Below are 22313 nucleotides of genomic sequence, written 5' to 3'. Positions count from 1 at the left end.
TACTCCCCTTTCTTTTGCAAGTAGGAAAGCATGACAATATTTCTTCACTGCCCACATGGAAAACCAGAAATGAGTAAATACTCTAAAAAGACTTTTTTTCACTAAAGTTTTGACCCAGGCATTCCCTAATAATTGCTCTGCAAGTTCCGATCGTTGAGCCCACTTGCTTCTAGGAGCAGAGCAGGGCTGAAATCCAGCAGGTTCTAACAGGTTCTGGAGAACCGGTAGCAGAAATTTTGAGTGGTTCGGAGAACCGGCAAATACCATCACTGGCTGGTCCCAGAGTGGGGTGGGAATGGAGATTTTGCAGTATCCTTCCCCTGCCATGCCCACCAAGCCACGCCCACCAAGCCATGCCCACAGAACCGGTAGTTTAAAATTTTGAATTTCACCACTGGAGCAGAGTAGCTTTCTTTCTTCCCTGGACCATCCTTCTCAGCCCCTTCTCCTCATCTTTGGCCCTGGCAAAAGCTAGAAGAGGTTTTTCAGCAACTTATTCTTTCTTTAGCCAGAGTTGGAGGATCAGAAGAGGCCATAGATTCTTCCCAATCTTTGTAGAGCATCTGCAAGGAATCCCATCAATTCTGGCTTTCTTGCTGCAAGAAAGACTCTACAAAGTACCATTTAGTCTAAATGTACATTGTATTTATTTTGTAGCATTTAAGTCTGCACTATTTACAACTGATTTTAGGCTGCAGCTCACATTTGGAATTTAAGACAGTAGAGCCAACACCTTTGGAAACCATATATTTGCATATATGGCATATAAGTTGAGTTATTACAAAGAAAAGGAAATGGCAAGAAAAGAAATGGCTATCTTCACCAAGGAGGTACTATAGGCCAGTTCTGCAAATGATGAATTCCCCTGCAAAACCTTCCTTTTCTTAGGTACCAGGATGAAAACTGTTTTGGGTCAGGAACATAAGCCATAAAGTTCCACAGTAAGTACTGAAAGTTGAGCAGTTTCATATTTGACCATCAAGACTCTTTCGCGAGAGGTTTGGTGCCATTAAAGGTTCTATTCCTCATCTCTTTCACAGACTCCTTCTTCTTCCTCTGGAAATGCCAAGTCCTTCTGGGTTTTTAGATGCTTAATTCCTGTAAATACAAAGACCAGAGTTAAGATTTAATTTTTGCACTCAAGATGTGAAATCTACCCAGCAGGCTAACAACAATGGAGCAACAAAATGGCCAAGGGATTGTAACATATGAAAATGGTGATGTTACCTTTGTACTCCATTACAAAGATAGAATTGAGTCTGATGTCAGAAGGGCATGGATGCTTTTTGTAACCTCTCATATTCTCATTCTCTCTCTCTCTCTCTCTCTCTCTCTCCCTCCCTCCCTCCCTCCCTCCCTCCCTCCCTCCCCCCTCTTCTTCTCTCCCTTCCCTCTTCCAACAAAAAAATGCTTTTAAAAGTAAAAAAAAAAGCCTCTGATGATCGCGCAGCTCTGCTGGGATTGTCAGAGGCTTTTCAAAGCATTTTTTTCTGCAACCTCTTGGCTGAAGAGGTGGTAAAAAAATGCTTTGAAAAGTCTCTGACGATCCCAGCTGAGTTACCTGATCGTCAGAGAGGCTTTTCAAAGTATTTTTTAAAAAGCCTCTCTGACGATCCCAGCTGACTTGCCTGATCGGCAGAGGCTTTTCAAAGCATTAGAAAAAATGCTTTGAAAAATTTAAAAAAAAAAAAAGTTGGCCATGCCCACCCAGTCACATTACCCCCACCCCCACCAAGCCCCAGAGTGGGGTGGGAATGGAGATTTTGCAGTATCCTTCCCCTGCCCTGCTCACCAAGCCACACCCACAGAACCGGTAGTAACAAATTTTACATTTCACCCCTGGGTAGAACCATCTGTGCAGAACTCTGAATGTCCATTAGGGGATGCAGAAAAGTCTAACCTAGTGGTGAAATCCAAATTTTTTTACTATTGGTTCTGTGGGCGTGGCTTGGTGGGCACGGCAGGGGAAGGATACTGCAAAATCTCCATTCCCACCCCACTCTGGGGCCAGCCAGAGGTGGTATTTGCCAGTTCTCTGAACGACTCAAAATTTCTGCTACCGGTTCTCCAGAAGCTGTCAGAACCTGCTGGATTTCACCCCTGGTCTAACCTTTTGGTGCCATCTCATGGCTACCTGAATTTCTACCATTTAGATATAGTAGTCCTGTGTAAGGTGAATTTAATATTTGAAAATGACTGCTAAATCACCAAGTAATTAAAAATGCTATCAGCCCTCTCTTATTTGTTTCCACCATGCCCTGTACTTCTCTGCTGCAGCTTATTGTGACCCAGAGAATGTTGAGATCTAATGATGTAGCAGGTCTCTGCTCATGCTCTGCTATCCCTTTTGTCCTCTGCTCAGTTTGTAGTCCTCATTGACTCTTGAGCGCAGACTCTGAGCGCAGAATTTTGCTTTTGTTTAGGGATACTTTTCACTTCTTGCCATCTGTCTTCTGGCAAGGCCCCCAATAATACTCTGATTTCCCTGGATCCATCTTTCTTTTCTACTCTGTCACAATTCATTTGCACCCTTAGGTTCATTCCTTCAAAATTATTCTGCCTAGCTTTCTCCCAAAGTCAGAAATACAAGAAAGAATAAATCCATATTTGAGACTTAGTTTGCTTCATATCTAACATTTGCCATGACTCCCTCCTCCCTTTTCCTTGAGGACTTTGATTTCACTGTAGATCATTTAATTAATCCAGTAGTAGATGTTAATGAAGGAGAGCTAGAATGCCTGCCATTGTGCATAAGGAGACATAAATAACACTTTGTACTGCTGATGCATGTTAGATTAAGTCACTCCCCCCCCCCCCAAAGCTTCTTTCCATATTCAGGATAAATTATCTGTGCAAATGAGGCAACTTCCTGCATTTTTGCAGCCAGATTACAATGTCTCCAACAGGGAGCCTGAAAACTTGACATCTGGTTTAGTTCATTCAACCAAAGTAGAAGAAATTGACATTGAATAAGCCTTAATTTTTTTTAAATACTTCAACTTTGCTATAGATTCCTCAGGCTTAAAATAATGCATATGTTACCCAAATCAGGAGAGGAAAAGGAGGTTTATACATTCAGGTAATATAAACTCAAGGCCACTCAGAGCAGGGGTGGTATTTACTTACCCTCACTACCGGTTCGCAAATGTGAGCGCATGCACCACCTACCCGCAGGCGCAGAGTGTTTTGCGCATACGCAGAGGGTAAAAAATGACATTAGGGCAGGTGGGCAGAGCCTCCTGCAGCCGCCACTACCGGTTCACGCGATCCGGATAGAACCAGCTGAATTGTACCCACTGACTCAGAGTCATAGCAAATAACTTTGATAAATAAAAATAAATAAAACAAAATAAACTTCACTACCTGTAGATAGATTGATTTCATGGTTACCGATAAGTGCCAAATTTCAACAGACCCATGGAATGATCCCACTTAACAGATACATACCATTCCTTTCAGTGGAGGAAGGAGTTCTCTATTTGCATTATATTTCAGGGTGGATCAATTCCCTCCATCAAAATGTATGGGTCTGATAATATCCAGAAGGCATCCAAAGTGAGCATAGAAATCACCCTGAGTTATGACTCCTCTCTATCGATGTATCACAATAATAATTTTTGGCATCAGGGCAAAATAAACTTAATTTCTTTCTTAGATTTAGCGTAGTTTTTTTTTTTTTTTTAACGAAGTGGTCTTCAGCACACAAATGCTGAAGTTTCCTTTATTATTGTTTCGAAAACAGATCTGCAAGCGGATTTATGATATCCAATTCCATGAGGATTGCTGAAGGAACACTCTCTTTTTTCTCCTATACTGTCTTTGCTCAGTGCAATAAAAAAAAAATTATTAAAAAAATTAGCAACACAATATACAACCTAGTTTCCTGCCTAGCTCGGCCTTAAGACCAGCAAACAGTAATCAGTCATCTCAAAGGTGCTTTTTCAAAATGCAATTGGATTGTTGCCTTTTGAAAAGGCATCTTTGAGACAATTGTGACCTGGATGATGAGAATCTTCACAGACATTTTTAGGGTGCTCTTTCCCCCCCATCTATTTTCAGCTACTCAGCTGAAATGAAGGGAGTAAACCAGGGGTGAAATGCTCCAGGTTCGGACCGGATCACCCGATCCAGTAGTGATGGTGGTGGGTGGTTTGGAGAACCAGTAGCAAAAATCCCTGCACCCCCCCTCCCCACCATGCCCAGCTGAGCTGCGCGATTATTAGAGGCTGTTTGTTTTACTTTTAAAAGCATTTTTTCTACAACCTCTTCAACCGAAAAAATGCTTTTAAAAGTAAAAAAAAAAGCTTCTGATGATCGCGCGGCTCAGCTAGGATCATCAGAGGCTTTTAAAAGCATTTTTTCTATAACCTCTTCGGCCGAAGAGGCTGTAGAAAAAAATATGCCTTTAAAAGCCTCTGATCCCAGCTGAGTTGCCTGATCATCAGAGGCTTCTAAAAGCATTTTTTTCTGCAAACTCTTCGGCCGAAGAGGCTGTAGAAAAAATGCTTTTAGAAGTAAAAATAAAAAAGTTGGCCATGCCCACCCAGTCACATTACCCCCACACCAAGCCACGCCCACAGAATTGGTAGTAACAAATTTTAGATTTCACCCCTGGAGTAAACAATATGGGAGACTAAGGGAATATCTGTGTCAGGGTTCCAAGTAACACCCCCAACTAAAGAAGACTCTGAGGCTAGCAATTCCTCAAAGATCCATTTTATTAGAGAGGTCATATTGGCACATCTGGGAAAACCTGAATCTGAAAGTTCCCCAGTTTTCCCCACCCAAAAGAAAGTCAAAGACCCATCCCCTGCACCCACATGTCCATCACAAGATCCAATCAGTCCACTGTCAGAATTGGAGACAGCCCCCAGTCACTCCTATCCAGGTGCAGGCTGAACCTCCTTGACTCCCAGAGAAAAGAATTGTGGCTATATATCTTCACCAACTCCTTGCAAATCCCCCCTCCCGTTTTCCCAGGCACTAAATGTGGCAGCCCTGAAGCTCCAAAGAAAAGATGGCCTCCAGGGCTGACAATCTGCACTTAGCCATTTCAGCTGCTCCTGACCTATATGCCCTGGCGGTTTAAGTTTAAACCAAATTAAGAAAATCTAGTCTGGACTAACACCCATAATCAACGTCTTTTATGTATTCAGTCTAGCTAGCAGACAACCACATCCTCCCATTAAACGGTTCCCCTGCTTCTCTGCTGTGGCTTCACCCACCATTTTGCCTGTGGAGATTCTGAATCATCCAGATCCAGTCAGACCCACCCAGTCAGAACTAATCTTTCAATCACCCCCACCATCCTGCCAGAACCGATGAAGCTTCTTGGATGAGAAGCAAAATATCTTCTGCTTCTTCCTCAAGGAAAAAAAACACACAGTCCAGTTGCCTTTTGAAAAAAAAACACCTTTGAGACACCCATCATTCTATTCCTGGAAAGCAATGTCCTTAGCAAAGGCCAGTCTATTTACAGTCATTCAGTCTAACCATGCAAAGATTGGATTAATTTTCCTTTTCTATGTAAAGAGCTTCCCTAACTGTCGTTCACAGTGAAAATATATCTACATTTCTACAAACAATGGAAAAACATGACTTGGTCTTTGACCCTTTTTAATAAAATCTCCTTTGATAAACTACTTCAGGGATTAATCTGACTATATTCAATGTTGCCCTGAAATAGTTTAGGCAGTTTGGGGTCACAAGAGACTCTGAATGGATTCTTTAGCTGGTTCCCGCCCCCCTCTTTTCTGGATTTATTGCGTAAAATTATCCTCTTTGCCTCTGAGTGGGACACCTATGCTCTTCAACAGAGTGCTGAGTAGAGGGATCTTTCAGATGGAGACCCCTCAGAAGGCCCTGTGGTCTCAAGCTAATTGGTGGGAATAGTCCTCTTGCAGTAAATTTAGGAAAGATAAAGTCTCCTTCAAGTTGAGTTTGACTCCTTGCTGCTTAAAACAGGAGTCCCCAACCCCTGGTCAATGGACCGGCACCAGGCCACATGGCATGCCAGAAACTGGGCCGCGCAAACAAGCGAAGCCCTATCCACAGGATGCAGGCAGCACAAAACCACGCCCCCTCTTGTCCACGGAAAAACCTCTCCCCATGAAACCAGTCCCTGGTGCCCAAAAGGTTGGGGGCCACAGGCTTAAAGGACAAGTCTTAATGCAGAAGTAGTTTGCCACTCCCTTCTTCAGCATGTTTTCTCAATTTCCTAGTTTGTATTTCTTGGTGGTCTTTTTTTTTAAATACACACCAGGTCCAATTCCTTAGCTTTTTAAGCTCAGCCAAGACCTCCTACAGGCAGCCACAGCTCCATAAACAAGCAGGGATGCTTAGAGAACCTGTTTCTGCCAGAATGAATGTTAATATATTTGAAGAGAACTCAGCCAAGGAGAAATGTGCTATTAATTCAAACTTTTAGGTTGTGATGGTGAGGTAGAATTGGGAATGCAGGTAAGAAAACAAGACTGAAATAGTTTTAGAATAGAAATAATTTCTATTCGGGATATGATTTAATTTGCAATTAAATCAACTGAAATTCTGATCTTGCAAGACAAAACAAAATATCTTGCATTTTGGAACTTGAAACCCTAAGAAATGTGTCCTTTGGGGAAGAAATAGGTTCCTTTCCCCTTTAATTGCCCACAATGAGACTCTTCTTATTTTTTTAAAAAAAGTCTTCCTGCTATTACCATGTTTCTTCGAAAATACGACCTGGTCTTATTTTCTTTTGACCCCCCAAAAAATGGCTAGGCCTTCTTTTCAAGGGGTGTCTTAATTTCCCCCCTCATATACCTGGCCTGGCCACTGGGCTGTTTCTTTTGCAGTCAAAGAGAGTGACACATTCAGCCAATGTGCCTCACCTGGCCACTGGGCCACTTCTTCCATGGCCAAAAAGAGCGAGGACATGACCCATGTGCCTGGCCTGGCCACTGGGCCGCTTCTTTCACGGTCAAAAAGAGCAAGCGTTGCTTCTTTCGTGGCTGAAAAGAGTGAGCGACACTCTCTACATGGGGCTCCCCTTGAGGAGCACCCGGAGGCTCCAACTGGTGCAGAGTGCGGCCGCGCGGTTGGTTATGGGAGCAACATGGTGCTCCGTGTGACACCTCTCCTGCGCGAGCTGCACTGGCTCCCGGTGGTCTTCCGGGTGCGCTTCAAGGTTTTGGTCACCACCTTTAGAGCGCTCCATGGCTTAGGACCTGGTTATTTACAGGACCGCCTACTACCACAAGCAGCCTCCCACCGGCCGGTACACTCTCATAGAGAGGGGCTCCTCCGGGTGCCATCAGCTAAACAATGTTGACTGGCGGCCCCTAGGGGGAGGGCCTTCTCTGTGGGGGCATCTACTATCTGGAACGAGCTCTATGGTAGAAAAGCATCTTTTTGAATATCAGCAGACACCCTGGATTTGGACTATGGATCCAAGGATCCCTCTTTACTTGTGCACAGAAATAAAATGTTGAACCCAATTTTCTCTTTCTCCACTGATTATTGGCTCAGATTGTATTGAGTAAATTGAACCCAACAGCTTTACAGAAAAACATTGTAAGGATGTAGGTGTGATTATTAAGAAAATAATATATTCTGTACAATCTTCTGATCTGTTGTGGCTCCGTTGCCTGAGCCTGGGCTATCGACAGATGCAGACTCTGAGAGTGAGGAAGAGGAGTTGGCAAGGCCTCCCTCTCCAGGACCCTCCTCTCTGGCAATGCCTCCGGAGGACACCGAAGGCCAAAAGATAGGCTCAGAGCCAAGCACGTCCCCGCAGCCACAGGTGGACAGTGACGAAGGAGATAAGTGCTGGCTGAACTCTCGCCACAGGCCCAGGGAGAAGCATGCACAGCAGAGGGGAAGGTGTGCCAGAGATTAGCTGAGTCACTGGACCACACCCCACAGGGTATAAATGTGGGTTTGGTGACCGGTTCAGTTTGTGACAAGCAAAAACTAGAAATAATCCATGATCTCTGCGTTACTGGACTTTGCCTGCTTTATCGTACTGCATTTGCATTAATCCTTGTATTGTTGAAAACTCTGCCTCTTTTATCAGAATGCTGGCAGTCTAATCTTTGTTTTGTGTGAGTAAAGTCTGAATTGGCAGCTAGCCACTGGGTTGCTGCCAGCTTTATTTTCAAAGAATTTTGTTGTGTGGCTTATTAACTCCAGGCCGTCTGTGGGGATGCGTGAGTGGAACGGGGACAGAACATGATCAAGAGATATAGAGCGGGAGTTTTGATGTTATAACTGCACGAGCAGAACAACTAACCTCACATCAAAGTCTTTCACCACTTTATTTGTCAACTTAAAAAGCTCAGACTGCCCAAATTGCTGCTGATACAGTTCTACAGAGGAATTATTGAGTCTGTCATTTGTACCTCAATAACTGTCTGGTTTGGCCCAGCAACCAAACAGGACAGGTACAGACTTCAACAGATAGTTAGGACTGCAGGAAAAAAAAATGAAGCCAGCCTGCCTTCCATTGAGGATCTGTATACTGCATGAAGAAAGAGGGCTGAGAAAATCTCTACAGACCCCTCACATCCTGGAGATAATCTATTTCAACTTCTCCCCTAAGGACACTATAGAGCATCACATGCCCAAAAACCAGACATAAAGATAGTTCCCCCCATCACCCCGCCATCACTCTGCTGAAAACTTAATTCCCACAGTGTTGTCTCATTTCTCATTTTTTCTCTCATCTTCTCATCTTTCCTATTATCTTCCCCTATTGGTTTCTTATGATTTATCCATTTTTGTTTGTAACTTATGATTAATGATTGTAACTATGATTTCTGACCTATGACTTATTATTTGCTGCTTATATGTGAGTTTATGAACCGGAGATATGTATGTCTGATCACACCTGGTCAATAAAGAATCCATTCCATTCCATTCTGATTTCCAACATGACTCACATATAGCAGTGCATTGTGTCCTGAAGTACACAAAATGCTAAGTCATCATGGGATCAGTTTGGGTGCACCAAATCAAACACAATGGTTTATGGCTGGAACGCATCGTCTAGTTCAGGGGTAAACTCGATTTCTTTAAGGGCCGCATCAGAGTTGTGTTTGACCTTGGGGGCCAGGTGGGCATGGCCAGCTTGAAATCACTCATATCAGGAGCACCTGTGGTGTCCGAGTGCTTTGCCAGCAAAAATGTGTGGCCCAACCATGCTCCATTTTCGCTGACAGAGGGTTGCAGGAGAGAAGACGCGGCCCTCCCGAGCTCTGTTTTGGCTGTCAGAGGCACTGTGGGCCGGTCCTTCACTCTTTCTAGGGCGGCCCTGCGGGCCAGATCTAAGAATCCCATGGGCCAGATCCATCCTTGAGTTTGACACCCCTGATCTAGTTGATGGCTTAGCATTATTACAGGTAGTCGCACATTTATACCAATGTGTTAAACTAAGTGAATGCATGATGGGATCTTTTGGTTAAACGTTGTACAGGTAATCCTCAATTTACAACCATAATTGACCCCAAAATTTCCATTGCTAAGCAAGACAATTGTTAAGTGAGTTTTGCCCCATTTTATGATCTTTCTTGTCACAGTTGTTAAGTAAATCGCTGCAGTTGTTCAGTTAGTAACATGGTTGTTAAGTGAATCTGGCTTCCCCATTGACTTTGCTTGTCAGAAGGTCGCAAAAGATGATGGCATGATCCCAGGATACTGCAAGCATCATAAATATTTGCCAGTTGCCAAGCGTCCAAATTTTGATCATGTGACCGTGGGGGATGCTGCAACGGTCTTACGGATAACAAAAAAGGTCATACGTCACTTTTTTTCAGTGTACTTCAAAGAGTCACTAAATGAATGGGTTGTAAGTCAAACACCACTGGTATATGAAGAAGCAATTTATCTCATGCAGAGATTCCCTGCACGTCCTACCAATAGTGATGGCCTGTCCCCAGTAAGGAGTGGTTCTTGGAGATGTAAAGGCTGCTTTAAGCCAGTTGGCATGTTGCTTATGGAGACTGCAGAATGTAAGGTTTGAATCAGTGGTGAAATCTGAACTGGTTGACTACCGGTTCGCTCCATGGCGAACTCTTCTCCCCTGTTAGGATATGGTTTGAGCCTAACAAGTTGTCCAGGCAATATATGTGTACTGTAACTTTAATCTGTAAATGTATTATGTTACTTTAAAGGTTTTCTTGTTGAATCATTATAATGCTGAGTCATGCTGTAATTAGATAATCACTGGTTGTGAACGTATTTAAGCAAGGCATTGTAACGTATTCAGTTTGATGATGAAGCTGATGTGATATGCTACCATTGTGTGTGGAGTTGCTATGATAAGCTACCATTGAGAGGAGTTGCTATCTGCTAATCATGGTTTGATGGATCTGCTACCATCGTGGTTTGTGAACCAGAGTGTTTGTTATTCTAACCAACTACTGTTTGTTTGGTAAGAAGATATCTGTAACTACTGGACTGATTTACTGGCAAAGACTTGGAATTTGTTTAAAGACTACGAGACTGTTTTTCTACTATAAAGTAAGCTTTTGATAAACCAGTTTGCATATCTCTTATTCATTGCTCTCAGCAACGTTTCCTTGTGCATTTACTCTGCTGGTTGGTAACACAACAACAATATCCTTAACATCCCCTTTTTAAATGCAAATTTTAATCTGTTTTTAAATTATGGGGTATTTTAAATTTGTTCAGCCAAATTATTTAATTTGTTTTTATTCTATTTTAAATTTTTGTATTTATGTGTTTTATCTTCTGGCTGTTCACCACCCTGAGTCCTTCAGGAGTAGGGCAGTATAGAAATTTAAATAAAATAAATAAATAAATAAATAAATGCACCAAATGCGAGGTACACGTACGCAGTGCACGCCAAAAGGAGGCATGGGGTAAGTAGAACAGCGCGGGGGGGTGATCAGCTGTGGTACGCAATCTTTTTTTTTACTTTTAAAAGCATTTTTACAACCTCTCCGGCCAAATAGGTTGTAAAAAAAATGCTTTTAAAACTAAAAAAAGGCTCTGACGATCACGCAGCTCAGCTGGGATCATCAGAGCCTCTTTTTTTACCTTTTAAAAGCATTTTTTAAAAGAAGCGGCAAGCGGGCAACAGGGCGATTGGGTGGACATGGGCGGGGGGGCAGGGATCTTTGCTACCGGTTCTCTGAACCACCTGCCGACGCTACCGGATCGACCGATCCAGTCCAAACCAGGAGCATTTCACCCCTGATTTGAATCCAATGCAAGTCCATTCAAACCTATCACTCTCCAGAGTTAGATGTACAATATTTATCACAAGCTCATAACTAAACACAGTGCAGTCGTGGAATTAAAAACATCCTTTGGTGTCTCGTGGTCTGTTCAGTTGAAGCACCACTTATCCTGGGGCATTTGAGAACTTTGAGGAGGCACCAAAAGAACCCTGCCAATGATCCTTGATTGTCCTATCTTGGGGTAAGCAAGAAATGGGCTTTTTATCTGAAGGACTGTCAAGTCTTCTATAGTTTTTGCCCATCCAGCATAGTCAGCATGTTCTGAGTCCCATTGATTCAGCCGTGCTCACCTGATAGGACTCAGGAAGTGACCTTGTCTGTCCTAGCGTTTCCCCAGAGATCTATTTGGCCCTCAACCTGACTTCATTTAAACAAGCCCTGAAAACGTGGCTTGTTTTACCAGACGTTGAGCTTGAATGGGTTCTTTAGGGAATTATTTGTTATTGGACTCTGCTGTTTATCACATGTTCCTTTTGGGATTATTGTATTTTATATTGCACACTATTCGGGTTGCAATGAAGTTGGGCAGCCTATCAATCAAGTACACACATGCATACATCGGGGGAGGGGCTGCTGACCCCTTCCTGATTGTAGAGGCCATCCCTTCAAATAGCTTATTTCCCTTTGCTAGTCAGCTGCAGGTATCCAGAGATCATTGATGTCACATTTGACTCATCCAAAAGCAGGCCTGCTTGTGGCTGCCCGCACAAGTGAAGCTAATTCCTCTTTATTCTCAAGTGAATCTCTAGATTCAGTCTGAAAAATCACTGTTCTTGCTATGAACAATGAGAATTTAGCCCTCTGTGGCTTTTGTGGGGGGTGGGGTTCATGTGCAGGACTCCAAGTGCAGGAAGCTCTCTGGAGCACTAGAGGGCGCTTTGTCCCTAAAGAGCAAGCCATTTTTCAATTAAACATAAGGAATCCATCTTTACAGTGGCCAAGAGGATAGCCATAGAAAGTCATCACTTTGACGTGTTCCTGCCCAAAAGTCTCTATTTAACCAAGCATTCCAGACAGAAACTAGAACTCATATAGCAAGCACATGTGTATATATGTATAAATGCTTTAGTGTCTGTGTCTACTTTCTACCCCTTATGCATAGTCCCTCAAATCATGAGACGTTCTGTTTATACCGTCCTATAAACAGAAGCAATTTTAGTCTGTGGTATGTAGTCATGTTTGGGGCAATTTCTGGTGACTCTACTGTTTATTTCTTATTCCCTGTTCGAAGATCATTTCTTTCTCTTGGCATGATTGATTTTATAAGGAACCCATCCAATACACCCGTCTTTGGTTTCATTGTCTCAAACACTTGTTTCACATCTTGTTTTACTTTATCAACTGCAATGTGCATTCCAGCATAATCAACTGGATCCAAAGATTTCATCCCAGTTTTGTAAAGCTTTTGTCCATTTGTGGAGAGGAAACTTTAGTTGCTGTCCAAACTATCAGCTGTGCTATCTCCACAATAGCCTCAGAATTGGCTTTGATTCATTTATAGGTGATTTATGTCCTTTCTGCTTTGCTGTATGACGTCTCTCTCACACACATAGAGAGAAACTCACATCTGCCTAAACTGAGCTACAGTGAAGATTTTTCATAATAAAAGAATTCTTAAAGGATTAATCCAGAGGCCTTTATTCAGGCAGGAGGACAAACTTCACCTTTTCACCTTTTCACTATTTTCAGTGACTTCTAGAGTCAGCTTTGCTTTTTTCAGTATTATAACAAGAGCTACCTGTGTTTTCCCCAAAATAACCCCGGGTCTTATATTAATTTTTGCTCCAAAAGACGCATTATGGCTAATTTTCCGGGTAGGTCTTATTTTGGGGGAAATAAGCATTTTTTCGGCCGAAGAGGTTGTAGAAAAAAAATGCCTTTAAAAAGCCTCTGGCGATCCCAGCTGAGTTGCCTGATCGTCAGAGGTTTTTAAAAGCATTTTTTTCTGCAACCTCTTAAGGCTGTAGAAAAAATGCTTTTAAAAGTAAAAAAAAAGTGACCATGCCCACCCAGTCACATTACCCACCATCACCAAGCCATGTCCACAGAACTGGTAGTAACAAATTTTAGATTTCACCCCTGATCTAAATGCACAGAAAATATGAAGAAGGGGATTTTTTAAAAAAAGTTTAACATAGCAAACCATCCAAGCAATAGTTAAATAGAAGCAAGCTCATTTTTGTAGCCTAATTTCACAACTTTTTACACCTTTGAAAAATCATCCCTTTGGCCAATTTTTCGGTAAGTATCAGCAGTTATATATGAGAACTTAAAAAGGTATCTTATCATAACGGAACATGTCCTTGTAGAAATATGAGGAAATAATAATAATGGGGAATTTTAAAATGTTTTCTCCTACTATGTTATCTAGGTATAGAATATACTATTTTTTTCACTTACTCTACTTCTGAGAAGACATCTTAGAATATTCTTGGCTTCTGTTGGATAAAGTTGCGTGACTTTGCTCACAGTTGGACACCAGCTGGGTAGGTCTTAAGGAAGGTACATTGGTACCTGGGTTGCTCCCAAGTTAGTAGACAGGTCTTCAAGGTTGCACATTTCTTCCACCTGTATTCTAGACCTGTGCCCCCACCCCATTGGTTGATTAAGGTCTTCCAGGAGATAGTTGGGTTCAAGTGAGGAGTAAACCCTCACTGAGAAGCAGAGTGCTACCTGCCTTGAAGGAGATGATGGTATGCCTCCTTCACAAGAGGCCATCTTTGGATTTCACCAACTTTCCTCCAGTCTCCAAGCTTTTCCTGAAAATGTCTTGAGTAGGATAATGCTGCAACCCAGTACATTGAATGTGGGCATGTGGGAAAATGTTGCCATTGAGACACCAAGAGTTTCTGTCATGGTTTTTAGAGTGTTTATAGTCTTATGTTCTTCTGTGACCTGTCCTGTATTTTGGTACATAAAATCAATGACTATAAAGGTAGTCTTTGGTTAATAACTGTCCTGTTTAGTGACTGTTTGAACTTTTGATGGCATCGAAAAAGTCATTTTTCAACTAGACCTTGAACTTACAACTGCCACAGAATCACTTACAACTGTCTCAGGATTGCAATTCAAGCAATCACAGCATCCCTTGGTCACAAGGTCACCACTTGTGATCTTCATAGCTGCCAGCTGCTGACAAGCAAAGTCAACAGAGAAGGCAGCAGGAGATTGGAAATGGCGATCACTTGACATTGCACCGAACAACTGCAGGTGATTCGTTTAATCTGATATCAGAAACCTGGTGCAGTCATGTGATATTTCACTTAATGACTGTCGCTTAGCGATGGAGTTGCCAGTCCAGTTGTGGTTGTTAAATCAAGACTACCTGAATGTGTCTTTTAAATTAATAAAGCTATTTTTATTCTACTTCTTGTCTAACGAATTTGTTTATTAGGTTCTTATTCTGCCTTTCATTCAAGAGTTCAAAAGAACATTTATAACACTCCCTTCTCCAATGTTTCCCCATAGCAACAATACTATGAAGTAGATAATAGAAAATATAGCCAGGGATTTGTTTTCTCTTTTCTTTAGTGGGTTATGGGAATTAGGGCAAAATTGGTTATGTATTCTGGGATTCCAAATCCTTCTGGGTTTGGAATTAATAGAAATAATACATATTGGGTTTGACATACATATAATACTTATTATGTTACATATGGGCATCTGATTGGATTATATCTAAGGAGAGTCTATAATCTTGTAAGGTGTTCTTATCAGATATATTTTTATATTTTTCTCCAACAATCCATACCAGATAATGCAGTGGTGGGATTCAGCTGGTTCTGTCCGGATCACACGAACCGGTAGCGGCAACTACAGGAGGCTCCACCCACCTGCCCTGACTTAATGCGCAACTACTGCGCTTGCACAGAAGGCTGTGTGCATGCACAAAGGTGGCCCGTGTGAGCCCTCACATTTGTGAACCGGTAGGGAAGGTAAGTGAATCCCACCTCTGACATAATGCCAAATCACACACATACATACATGTATAAACAGAGGGCAGGAAGCAGCTTGAATATTGGGAAATGATTAGAGGTGTCTCACATTATGAAAAAGAAGAGTTCTCTTTCTGATTTTTTCTTTGATGTCTAATTTTCATACGCTCCTTGATAAGAGAAGACTTTCTGCCCAAGAACTGAAACTAGTCACAAGAATCAATGAAGAGCAGAATTCTATCGTGTTTGCCCCTTATGACAAATTAAAATTGTTTCCTGTACTAAATTCAGTGAGCATGCCTAGATGATCAACGTATGCCTTTAGAACATTCCCCCGCCCCAGCTTTGCATCATTATATCAATACTGTACAACATGTATAGGAGGCTGAAAGGAAGATTGTATGCTTGTATCGAGAGAGGTTAATTATTTGGCCAGGATATGGGAAAAATCTGCTAAAAACAGAAAGCCAGTCAGATATCCCTGCTAACCTCATTTTGGAAAGAGACAATCAGCACTGTCAGGAAGAGCCAAAATGTAGAGGCCTTTTGAACAATGAAGGTGTCTCCCAACATCCATTAAGCATAGAAATACAATCTGCTCAAATATCCTGCCCTGAATAGCTCCGTAGGCTGCTGTCCACCTCATTCTGCGATCAATAGCACTCACACATTGATTTTTCCAGGGGCTGTATTCCAGTAAAATGCACGTGTGCATAAAAGAGTAAGCCATTTCCCACTTAAAGGTTATTTGCTGATACCGTGCAAAAAATGCATAGGAAACCAAAATACATCAAAAGGACTCGAGAGGAGAGAAACAATGAACTTGTGAGATACTTTGGCATGTTATTCATGCCTTATTGTAATTTCCAATACAGGAAAGAATGATCTATAATTTTGGACAACTCACATCCATTAGGCAATCAATCAATCAATCAATCAGCCATAGATAATTAAACAAAAAAAAAACATTCCTATGCTATATAGAGAGAGACTAGCTATGTTGTTTCATCAATTGTTCAACAGATTGAAGGATATGCTAAGTTTCTTACAATAGCTTCCTAGGCCAGACGATATGGCACCATTTGTTCTTTCTGCTTAAAACATTTTTTTTATGGCTACGAATGAGATAAGAGTGTGTGTACAGTATGCTAACGCTGATTTAATATTTTGTATTAAGTTCAACTCAATATTACAGAATATAGAATAACAGAGTTGGAAGGGATCTTGGAGATCTCCCAGTTCACCAACTAGCTCAACTAGCTGATCAGGTAAAACTCAGATCTCTTGTATCAAACAATTCCATCTAATAGGATTCAGGAAGAATAACTTCCCAACTCCACCCTGAATCAGATGCCCTGACTCTGTTAGGCTTTTATAAGGCAATGAAGACCTGGTTCTCCCCCCCACCCCCACCCCATGCAATAGGCCAGGATGATTGCAGAGCCCATCTTTGGTGATGTATGGTTTCTATAACATCCTGGATGGGATCTGTGGTTTTAATTAAAAAATAAAAAAAGATTTATGATTGTTGTTAATGGATTGTTAGCCACCCAGAGTTGCATGGCAAGTGATCAGCCCTATAAGCTGAATAAATAAATAAAGAGATAAGATCATTGCTTGGAAATGAATGAGGGAGGAGCTCATCCTTCACCTGTACAATACCAGGGAAAGGATTATGACCTGGGTTTGAGGTCGCAGCCTTTCTGAATTCCCAACCTTTCAATCCCAAAGGTGCTTTTTTTCCCCTTGAAAACATTTTGCTTCTCATCCAAGAAGCTTCTTCAGTTCTGGCTGAATGGTGGGGACTGGAAGGATTTATATTCCTTAGCAGTCATCGGGTCGTTAGCACTCTGAAGGTTGGTTGCTGGCTCCTTGAGAGTCATTAAGGCCTGTTGCATGTTTATCTCTCAGGGTCTCTTCAATCAGAGTGCAAATAGGTGTGGAACCTTCTTGGGACTGCTGAAAGGACAGTGTGTTGAAAGGGGATAGGTGGTGTCATATCCCTCCCCCTCTGTTGAGAGAGGACTGTTCCATTCTAATACAGATGGCCTCTTTGACCCATCTTTTAAAACAGTGGAGACCAGCTGAGACTATAGATAAACCCCGAAGTGGCCCCAACAAGGCCATTAAGGAACATAAATATGAATCCTTCCATTCCACACCATTCAGCCGGAACTAAAGAAGCTTCTTGGATGAGAAGTGGAATGTTTACAAGGGGGAAAAAAAACCCCAAGAAAGCCAAGTTGCGTTTTGAAAAGCACCTTTGGGGCAAACATGACCTGGATGATTGAGAATCTCCATAGACTTCCTTTCAATCCATCTTCAAAGAACATCATCACAGACAGAGGCCTCTTTTCCCTTCATGTGATCATTAAAGTACTCCAGGAATGAGAGAGAGAGAGATGGTGACATCCACACCCAAGAGGTGTTTGCATAAGAAGAAACAGTACCTGAACAGTACCTTTCATGGCAGGCGCAGTGTAGACACTCTGCTTCCTCTGTTTAGGGGAGACATTCTGTGACTGTCAATAAAAAGAATGACCTTTTAGTGCAATCAAGGGCTGAAGAAGGCATCACATGCTAGACTACAGGGAGGGAGCTTCTATAGGCTCTTTTCTCAACGCAGGTCCATACTGAGCATAATAGTATAAGAGAAAGACCTTGAGAGGTAGATCAAATAATTGCTGCATGAGGAATGATCAGATAAAAGCAGGGGTGGGCTGCTGGGGGTTCGCAGGGGTTCGGAAGAACCTCTAGCTAAGATTCTGTGCAGTTCGGAGAATCCCCAAATCCCACTCCTGGCTGGCCCCACCCACCCCTCCCCACACGGCCCATTTTGGATGCAGGTAAGTGCAGGGTGCGCGCGGAGGCTTGGTGAAGCCGAAAACAGGCCTCCTGGAATATTGGGAAGGTCAGAAACGGGCCCATTTCTGGCCTCCAGAGGGCTTCCGGAGCCTGGGGAAGCCATTTATACCTTCCCAGAGGCTCCAGAAAGGCCTCTGGAGCCCGGGGAGGGCAAAAACGCCCTCCACGGGCGCCATGGTGCAGGAGACCGTCTAGGCCATGCCCACCATGGCCATGCCCACCCAGCAACTAGGCAGAGAACCCTTTGCTAAGAATTTTGAAGCCCACCCCTGGATAAAAGAGAACACAACCCAAAACTTTATAATGGGTGGAAAAAGAAGCTCATGAGGGACCTTCCCTAGCTTCTCAGCCTGTGAAGGAGATGGCATTTTCAGACTTGTTAGCCTTCCCAGGCAGATCGTAAGAGGAAACATCTCCAAATGATCTAATTCTGCTTTATTGTAAGACTATATTAACCAAATCTTGAAAGTCTGAAAGCTTGCAAATGTTCTGCCACCTCCTTATGCAGCCATTATGCATTCCACCCATTATGCAGCAGTGGGCTATGCTCTCTTACCATTCTTCTGCATTTCTTTTGCCTCTTCTCTGAAGGCCTTTCTCCTATATCATTACACTGAGGAGGCCTCTTTGTTTTGGCTTTGAAGCATCTTCTTGATCTGGTCTGCTGCAGTAGTTGCACTGCAATATTTTCTGCCTTGTAGCTTGAAGCAACCTAATCCATTCCTTATTTGTCTTTGAGAAATTTCAAAAAAATGATATAAATATTTTAGGGGAAGGCCAGGTTCTTTAATCCTCTCCCCCTTTTGTGGGGGAGGGGATATACAATCAGATTGGAAAAAAAATTAGGTGGAAACTGGTGGCATCTTTTCCAACTAATAATTTTTTTAAAAAATTGATTTATATGCCGCCCTTCTCCGGAGACTCAGGGCGGCTTACAATGCATTAAGCAATAGCCTTCATACTTTTGTATATTTATACAAAGTCAGCTTATTGCCCCCACAAACTGGGTCCTCATTTAATTTTATTAAAAGGCATCAGCTTTCATGAGCTACAATTCACATTTCATCAGATGCCACCATGTAGTAATAGGGCCCTCCTCCAATGGTATCTACCAACTGGTTGTATTGCTCCTTTTTTGACTTTGTTCCCAAAATCTGGAAGTTAGCATCAGATTTTATAGCTGCCTGGAATTGTTCAACTAAGCAGCCAAAACTATAATAATAAACAAACAAATAAAGAAATACTGCTGGGTTCAACTAATGGCATTTCGGCAATGTGAAATAATCAATTCGCATATTACTTCTTTAAAGAATCTCAACCTAAAACACCATATCCCAAATCCAAAGAGTTGTGTAGGGGTTGTTGTGTGTATTTTAAGCATATCCCTTCGAATCAAGGAAGATTCAGCAGCTCTATAAGTTGCTCTGTGAAATGTACAATGGCTCATAATATTTTATGTTAATGGATGGAAAGATTCTTTGTATGAATAAATTATTGGATGCAGTCAGAGAGTGCTAACCATATTCATTGTGTGATGGGATGTTGATTGTCATCATTTAATGCTTTTAAATGTTTGTACCTAAATTTGAAAAAAAAAATCGATAAAGTTTCTTGCTATTAAAAGTAACACTGGCCTATTTCAATTTTCAGTAAAAAAAATTAAATTGGTCTGGAACATACTGTATAGAGGACGGAAAGATGGGAAAAACTCATTTCAGGATTGACATTATATTGTCTGGATAATTATTTTTTTTTCCTCTATTTATTTTCTGTAATTTTTTTCAATTTTCAATTTGCATGAATCCTTGCATAATTAAAACAGCATTAATGATACACAAAAGGAAGATGTTAATCAACTTGGTGGAAGATTTGTTATTTAAGAAGGACATTAAACAAGGATGGATGTCATCCAAACTTGTCCAGTGAGGATTGTACATATAGTACCGATGATGGAGGAGGGAGAAAATAGAGGAATCGAATGAAATAACCTGGAAAGAGAGCAAGATGGCTAGAAAATTGAACAGGCCATGGCAACTTTTTTGCCGCCTCCGTCTTTTTACAGAATAATACCAATAATAATTTATGATTTAATTTTCAGCAAATATATATCATGTGTACTGAATCTTTTTATTTTTATTTATATTGCGGGCCTAATTCACAGAAGAAAGCTCAGGACTGTATGGGTTGGAAACATGCGGAAGAGGCCTTCATCCTGTAGTGGATCAACAATGGCTAAAATGATGACGATGAGGATGAATTCTTTTTAGTAATTATTGGAAGGATACAGCCTTTCAGGGATTAGAAAATATTTTTCATATCTAACTGATTTGAGAAGTTTCCCCCCTGAAAAATTTTCATAATTTCAAATTAATTTTGAAGTCATGGTTCCAGATAACCATTAGCTGCCAACAAAGAGATACAGAAAAGTCCAAATCTTTGCTGCCATCTAGTGGCTGTCTAATTTTTGCATCTCAAATGTGGTAACCCCCTAGGAAAGGTGTCAGAATGAGCCTATTCATGAGCCTCTGATCTCAGTTCAAATATCTATTACCAGTCTGTAGAAACAAAGATGGAGCAGATTTTTCTGGCATTCTCTCCAGCCTTTAATAAATTGATCAAATTAAGTCAAAGCCAAACCAGTCATGCAAAGACTTTAGAGGGCAACGCTATTAAGAAAATATTGTACTGACTTTATTTAATAAATGACATTCATTAATAATAAATAAGTGATTTAATATATGTCATTGAGCTGACTGTGTCTTCTACCCCCCTGTATATCCCAACAGACAATTTAAGAATTAATATCTCTGCTGCGGTACAAGAAGGAAAGAATTAAGACATTTCTGAATGTTTGTCAGACAATGCAAGAGTTATTTATTTTTTAAATTGCAATTAACTTACTTCATCTTGGGAGTTGTTGTTCATTCTCTTCTCATCTATTTCTGCAGGGTACAAAAACACAATTAGAAGAAGAATTATATAATAACATCAAGACAACATAAATCTACTCTAAAGTTGGTCTCTGGTGAATCCAATAAATTTTACTTTCAGGAAAATAGGTGCAGAAGCACAATTCAAAGAACGCAGCTGAAAGTCCAATCTAAGCAACTGTGATGTAGTGTTCCATTCATGCTTTCTTGGAAGTAATCCCTGTGCTTTTTCTGAGAAAATATTATGTTGTCAGGTTACATTAAATTGGCTTCCTTATTACACTGTAATACTTACAATGGGGTGGAGCATACAATTATTGTCAGGGCTCGATACAAAGGGGAAAAGATTGAATTCTGATGTAAAATTTTGCAGCAATTTATATCCTGATTATGAACCCCAATGTAAATTGGAGTTTATAATGCTTTGATCTAACATTGTGCATGGGGATATAATTATATAATATAATTTCTTCTTTTATTATTAAGAAAATTATCCTTCAATTGGTAAAAACACTGCTAGACTGTCTATCACGTAAGGACATTGCAAGAATTCAGGTCCATGAAGATTTTCATTTCACTGTGGAAGAGCTGAACAGAGATCAACACAATACAATTCACACACACACAAGTCTCGCTCTAAAATTCACATTCTGTACCCATTTAAGGAATAGAAGTCATTCAATTCAAGTAGGTATAACTTAAAAATCCAATCCAGTGGTGGGTTGCTCTCGGTTCTATAGAACCGGTAGTAAAACTGGTGGGAGGCTCTGCCTACCCATCATGACATTATCATGGGTGATCTGCGCCACATGGAAGGTCCCTGCGAACCAGTAGTAAAGGTAAGTAGAACCCACCCCTGTTCCAATCCCATTTTGATTCCATTAATTCCATAAACCTATGTCTGTTTTTACCAAGATCTTGTTCTTTAATTTGTCGTTTGATTTACGAGACATTTCCTGCTCAGTGTCTCTTCAGGCATTTGACTCTGTTTAACTGTTTTTCCACAAGGCGTCTTTTTACCGAGAGAAACTGTAAAATGATTCAGAATTCAGAATTTTTATTTTTATTATTTTATTTGCATGTTTCTTCAGTGTGTCAAACACCTTTTACCGCCAAAAACTCGTGATGTTTTATTTTTCAAAACAAACAAGCAAACAAACAAACTAACAAACGATGTGTAGTTCATCAAGGCACAGAAATAATTCATTATGGTTCATGAAAATAACCTTCCGTTTTTGGAGTGTGAATAAAGATTTCAAACAGATGTTCCAATTTATGCTAATGTTTACATAAGAGATGAGTGTGAGATTAATTATTATTACCTGTGAAACTGAACTGGTTTT

At 41.2% G+C, this 22313-nt stretch overlaps 1 protein-coding gene across 2 annotated transcripts in view; it reads right to left on the bottom strand.

Moving 5' to 3' along the window:
- Positions 1–623: 623 nt before the first annotated feature.
- Positions 624–22313, bottom strand: part of PPP1R1C (protein phosphatase 1 regulatory inhibitor subunit 1C) — a 43919-nt gene continuing 22229 nt past the window's right edge. Inside the window, exons 3-5 of one of the 2 annotated variants that reach the window (XM_034428878.3) lie at positions 20942–20982; positions 17637–17697; positions 624–1098 (exon numbers count right to left, since the gene is read on the bottom strand). In XM_034428878.3, coding sequence (XP_034284769.1) covers positions 1019–1098; positions 17637–17697; positions 20942–20982 — 182 coding nt within the window. In that variant the 3' untranslated portion in view covers positions 624–1018. Of the gene's footprint in view, positions 1099–17625; positions 17698–20941; positions 20983–22313 lie in introns of both variants that reach the window. The other variant, XM_034428887.3, reaches the window with a different exon arrangement.

This window comes from Pantherophis guttatus, chromosome 1 (assembly GCF_059756535.1).
Source record: "Pantherophis guttatus breed Tessera chromosome 1, ASM5975653v1, whole genome shotgun sequence".
Taxonomy (NCBI): Eukaryota; Metazoa; Chordata; class Lepidosauria; order Squamata; family Colubridae; genus Pantherophis; species Pantherophis guttatus.
Note: the sequence above shows the minus strand (reverse complement) of the source record. Positions and strands in the feature narration are given on the sequence as shown.